The sequence below is a fragment of the Pteropus alecto genome, unplaced genomic scaffold, assembly GCF_000325575.1.
Source record: "Pteropus alecto unplaced genomic scaffold, ASM32557v1 scaffold34, whole genome shotgun sequence".
Taxonomy (NCBI): Eukaryota; Metazoa; Chordata; class Mammalia; order Chiroptera; family Pteropodidae; genus Pteropus; species Pteropus alecto.
Genome location: NW_006435763.1, coordinates 1,655,160 through 1,660,318, shown reverse-complemented (window position 1 = coordinate 1,660,318; position 5,159 = coordinate 1,655,160). Strand labels below are relative to the sequence as shown.

Below are 5,159 nucleotides of genomic sequence, written 5' to 3'. Positions count from 1 at the left end.
TGAGCAGCACATGGCAGTCTCTGAATGCAGCTTGATTGAACATTTTATTCTCTTTCCTCCTCTCTACATTACACCCACACAGAGTTACTGGAGCAAAGGGGTCCGGTAGTGCGTCTCTAAGTCAATCAGATACGGGCAGGTTTTGCAGCAAAGAAAGTGAGGGTTTATTTCGGGGAGCTGCGAGTCCTGGAGATACACGCAAGCTATCGCTCAAAGGCCTGACTCCCCAAGTGTCTTGAGGGGATCAATTATATTGGAAAATAGCAGCAGTCATGGAAACTAAGGGAGTGGGGGTCGTGGGCTTTCCTGATTGGACAGGGCTGGGACAGTGAGTCATCACATTCATTCGGTTCTGGAATCAGCCAGGGCACCATCCCTTTTGGTCTGGTGGCCTGGTCCTGTGGCTCGCTGGGTGGCCGGGTTGCTGTGTGACTCCGTGGGCCTGGGGCTGAAACACCTAAAGCCAAGATGTCATCCCTAATCTAAGGTCCAGCGGAAACGTATTGTCCTCGGCTTAAAGACCTGAGGCTCGAGTTAAAAGGCGTAATGACTAAAGGAGCAGGGACACAGAAATGGAAGGATAAGGATGGAAAAAGCTAGCGAGTCACAGTGCCATTATCTGCACAAAAGCAGATCAGAGACAAAAACTATACGTGTGGTTGCAGTGGGGCTATCTGCACAAAAGCAGATCAGAGACAAAAACTATATTAAAGAAATGAAGTTACGTGTCGTTGCACTGGGGACCCCTGCCCTTTGCTCCTCGCTTCTCTTACAGACCTGTGCCATCTCCTTTTCTAGGGTCGGGCCTTCCATGGCTCCCATCTCTCCACAGCATCGGTCCCCTAGAACTAGAAAATGAGCCACGTAGGTCATTGTAAATGGTTCAGTAGCCACATTTTAAAAAGTTAAGAAGAAACAGGTGAAATGAATTTTAACAACGTATTTTACTTAATTCTATCTATCTGAAATATCATCATTTCAACATGCAGTCTATATAAAACAATAACAAACGAGATACTTTGCGTTTATGTTTTTAAACGTATTTGAAATCCAGGGTGTATTTTACATTGACATCATATCCCAAATCGGATGCTAAAATTTTATCAAAAACATTTGATCCCAATTCAGTTCGTTGAATTCGCTGTTGGAAAAAGTAGATTCGTATACCCGAGGTGTCCCAGACTTACGTAAACGTTTTCCGGTAATTGAATTGTGTACTTGATTTTGAATTCAAGTTGCTTAAGCTTAAATACAATTTAAAAACTGAGTTCCTCAGTTGCACTAGCTGCATTTCAAGTATTCAGCAGCCTCGTGCAACTCACCAGTGGTGACCGTGTGGGACAGCCCAGATAGAAAACAGTTCCATTGGACAGTCCAGGCTTATAAAGTCCAAACACCTCCACAGGACTTTCAGAATTTTCTAGAACCTGGTCCCAGCTTATCTAGCTTTATTTATTAGCTTTGCGTGCCCTCGTTCCCTTTCCCACGCCTGTCTTTCCACTTCGAAATGAATGCCCTTTCTTCCCTTCCCCTAGAGAAATCTCCTCTTTCTTAACAGCAGAGCTTCCTTGAAGGCTGCTCCCCTTCTCCCTGCAGCAGAATTAATTGTTGCCTCTGCTTCCCACGGGTTCTGGGAGATGAGGCAGAATGTGTGGGAAGGGGCGGCAGACCTGTCCGAGCCCCCCCGACCGAGGCTTGCTGTCCTGGGAGCTCATGTCCCCAGTTCTCCTGAGACAGGTTTGAATGGATCCTCTGACCCAGCAGGCCTGGCCCTGCCTCGTCGGAAATCGGAGCCCCACAAAGGACAGCACTGTGTCCTGCTCCGGCCGCCCCGGGGCTGTGAGCTTGGGCCTTCAGACTGGAACACACTTCGGGCTCAGGCCACGATTCTAGGCAGGCATCCGCTCAACGAGAAAAAAAAAAAAATCCTTTCTTTGCCCTCACAAAAGGAAATGTGTGCCTGGCTGCCCTGATGCTCATTTTTCAAAATGGGAACCTGAGTATGTGCGCATTTTGTCGTTTAAAACTATTATTTATAAACTATATTTACCTACAGAAAAGTGCAACTCGAATTTTCAGTTAACTTATATACTCACGTACCAGCCCCCCAACCGTCACCCCCTCCCCTTCCAGATTCTCCTCACCCCCCTAGAGGCAGCATGTCCCTGACCTCTAGTGCCATGATTCATTTCGCCCCTGCATGGTTCTGAGCTTTATAAAAATGGCACCACAGGGTGTGCACTTTTGGTGTCTGGCTTCTTTTGCTCAGCACTCTATTTGCAATAGTTTGTGGTTGGTTTTTAGAATGCCCTCATCTTTTCCATCACCTTAAATGCTATTTGTAAAAACCACAGTGGCTAAAAAAAGAAAAAGAAAGAAAGAAAATAATAACAGTAGATGCAAAAGACAGGTCGTTTATTGAGTGGTGGTTTGAAGTGTGAAGAAAACTTCGGTTCAGATTCGGTGGATGTTGAAACAACCCCAACTCCACGTTGTCTGCCTCCGGGGCACGTAGAGCAGGATTCCAGAGATTTTTATTTCCAACAGTTAGGCAGGGACTGCAGCCCTATCTCAGCTTCGAAGATGCTACAGAAGACAGGCCTTCATCCCTCGACATCTCCTTAATAAGAATAAGGGAATAACATCTCCGATGGGGGAATGGGAATAGGGAAGAGGCATGAGAACTACGCCAGTTGACTGAACGTTAAACCAGCTGGAATTCAGAGCCTGCCGGGCGCTGTTAGACCGAACCTGGCCGACCAGCCTTCCGGCCAGACCACGGGAACTCACAGAACAGAAGAAGATGCCTGCAGAGATGATCAACAACTGTTTAGCCACACCGTGAAAGGAAAACAGACTTTAAGCTGTACCTTACACAAGTGGAAGATAAACTCAACCGTTAATTCTGTTTGCTCCCTGTAATCAGTAATTTTTCATAGAAACAAACATATAAACCCAATTCCTCACTCTCGTTCTCTGACCCTGGGAGGAGACCATGCTCTGGGGAGCGTTATTCCTTCTCTAAGGAACTTTGCTTTGTCTTAAAAAGTTCGGTTGACGTTTGTTTGTTAGCTCTTGGGATTTTCTAGGTTCTGGCGATTAATGACCTTTTTGTTTTTATTTAGAGAATCCTTGTTAAGGTGCTAATTCTTGGGTCTTGAAGGTTCTTGAACTTCCTTTCTGGCTTTTGGACAAGGCTGGACACGAGTCATTTTTCTCAGGGTTTTGTTTGTCAGGTAGAAAATTAAAGATGAGGGTGGAAAAGAGTGAGAGAGAGATGACAATTGCATTTCTGATCTGGTATCTTTTGGTTTTTCTTTAGGTAAAATGTCTGCTCCAGGACCCTACCAGGCGGCCGCTGGGCCTTCGTCAGTGCCCATAGCGCCCCCATCCTATGAAGAGACAGTGGCCGTTAACAGATACTACACCACGCCTCCTGCACCCATGCCTGGGCCAGCGACGGGGCTCATGACAGGCCCAGATGGGAAGGGCATGAACCCTCCTGCGTACTACACCCAGCCAGGGCCTGTCCCCAACGCCAATGCAAGTACGTGTGGCCTCCCTGGTCCCCTTTACCGCCCTGGCCTTAGGGACTCTGAGACTCCGGAGAGCCACCCAGGTGACTCTGAGTCTAAGCGAAGTGCCAGTCGGTCCACCTTGACCCCTTTTCCTGAAGTGTCACATCAGTCTTTTAGGTTCCGCACCAGTGAGTCTCATGGCATTTCCATAATGAAGTAGCTTAGGAGCTTTCCCAAGGCCGCTATAGACAGACCCTTTGGCACTGACCATAGGGGCACCAACTATCCAGAGGAACTTGGCAGTGAGAGTTTGCCTCTAAGGGCCCCCACCCTTCGTGGTGAGGTTTGATGGGAGAACCCCTGCCCCAGGCCAGGCCTGGAGGAGGAGAGGGAGAAGCAGCAGCCCTGAGTGAGGAACGGAGGGCCTAAGCCCACTGGTGCCATTCATGCAGGTGGTTCCCTGCCTTCCAGCAACTTCTTCATGGCCGAGCCCTCGGGTACCTGCCGCTGCGCAGATATGGAGCTGCCTCAGTATCCCAGACAGCTCAGGAGGAAATGGCCAGGTCAGAGTGGGCCTGTGAGTCTGATGGCCTGGTTCCCCTAAGCTCCTGTGCCTCAGTTTCCCTGTCTGTAAGAGAGGGCTCATCAAGTACCTACAGCAGTGGGTTGTGAAGATGAAATAAAGTTTTAGGAGTAATCGTTCAATAAAAGTGCTCAAGGAACTTTGACTCCTTGAGATGGAAGAGGACAAGATAATGACTTTAGACTATTTCAGATCACACTCTGATCAGTAAATAATTCATCCTCGCACCCAAAAAAGACTTCATAAAATTTACACATAAGTGCTAAAGTATGCTTCGATTCTGCTTCACTCAAAAGAGGGTCTTTCTAGGTCTTTCTAGGGGTATTGGGTTCAGTTAGCTCTGAGCAATCGTTAGTTTCCCCTAATACACGGATTATAGAAATGGCATTCTAACAATGTAAGAAGGACAGAAGGAAGTCACTTTGACAGAAGTATGAACTCAAGCGACTTTGCCAAGGACCAAAAAGGACATGCAAAACTCTAAAGGCTTCAGGATCGACGTCACCTCGATTCCCTTGTGGTGGTTGTGGATGTCTGTGCACGTTTTGCACAATTTTCTCTTTTTAGCATGATTTCATATGCTCATTTCGTGTAACTTCACGGTTCCCCACCTTACAAAGAACCGGGTCAGTGTTCTCTGGCTCGGTAACTCCAGCCTCATCCGGGCGTTGCAGCTGATTTTTTTGTGAGAAGAGGGAGCTGGTAATCGAGGGGTCACTCCGTTCCAGGCATGGTGTGAGGTTCTTTCTTTACCGGCCTTATCTCGTTTAGTCTTAACAATAACTCTCTTACTTCCATTTTTTAAAGTAACAGCTTCATTGAGATCTAATTCCCAGACCATAAAGTTCACCCTTTTCAAGTGTACAGTTCAGTGGTTTTAGTATAGTATTTAGTCTTTAAGTTGTGCAGCCATTCGCACTAATTCCAGAGCATTTCCAGCGCCCCAGAACGAAGCCAGTTCCCCGCCCCTGGGCACCACTAATCTGTGGATGAAGAAAACGGCTAAAACCCACCATATCACGGTTTCTGAAATGACCATCTGCAAACCACCTTCGTAG

The 5,159-nt window shown here is 47.3% G+C and overlaps 1 protein-coding gene across 4 annotated transcripts in view; it reads left to right on the top strand.

The window, feature by feature from the left end:
* LITAF (lipopolysaccharide induced TNF factor) overlaps positions 1 to 5,159 on the top strand; it is a 95,163-nt gene that overhangs the window by 85,091 nt on the left and 4,913 nt on the right. For all 4 annotated transcript variants that reach the window (XM_006910887.3, XM_015588614.2, XM_025046106.1 and 1 more), the window contains exon 2: positions 3,323 to 3,547. In XM_006910887.3, coding sequence (XP_006910949.1) covers positions 3,328 to 3,547 — 220 coding nt within the window. In that variant the 5' untranslated portion in view covers positions 3,323 to 3,327. The remainder of the gene's footprint in view (positions 1 to 3,322; positions 3,548 to 5,159) is intronic.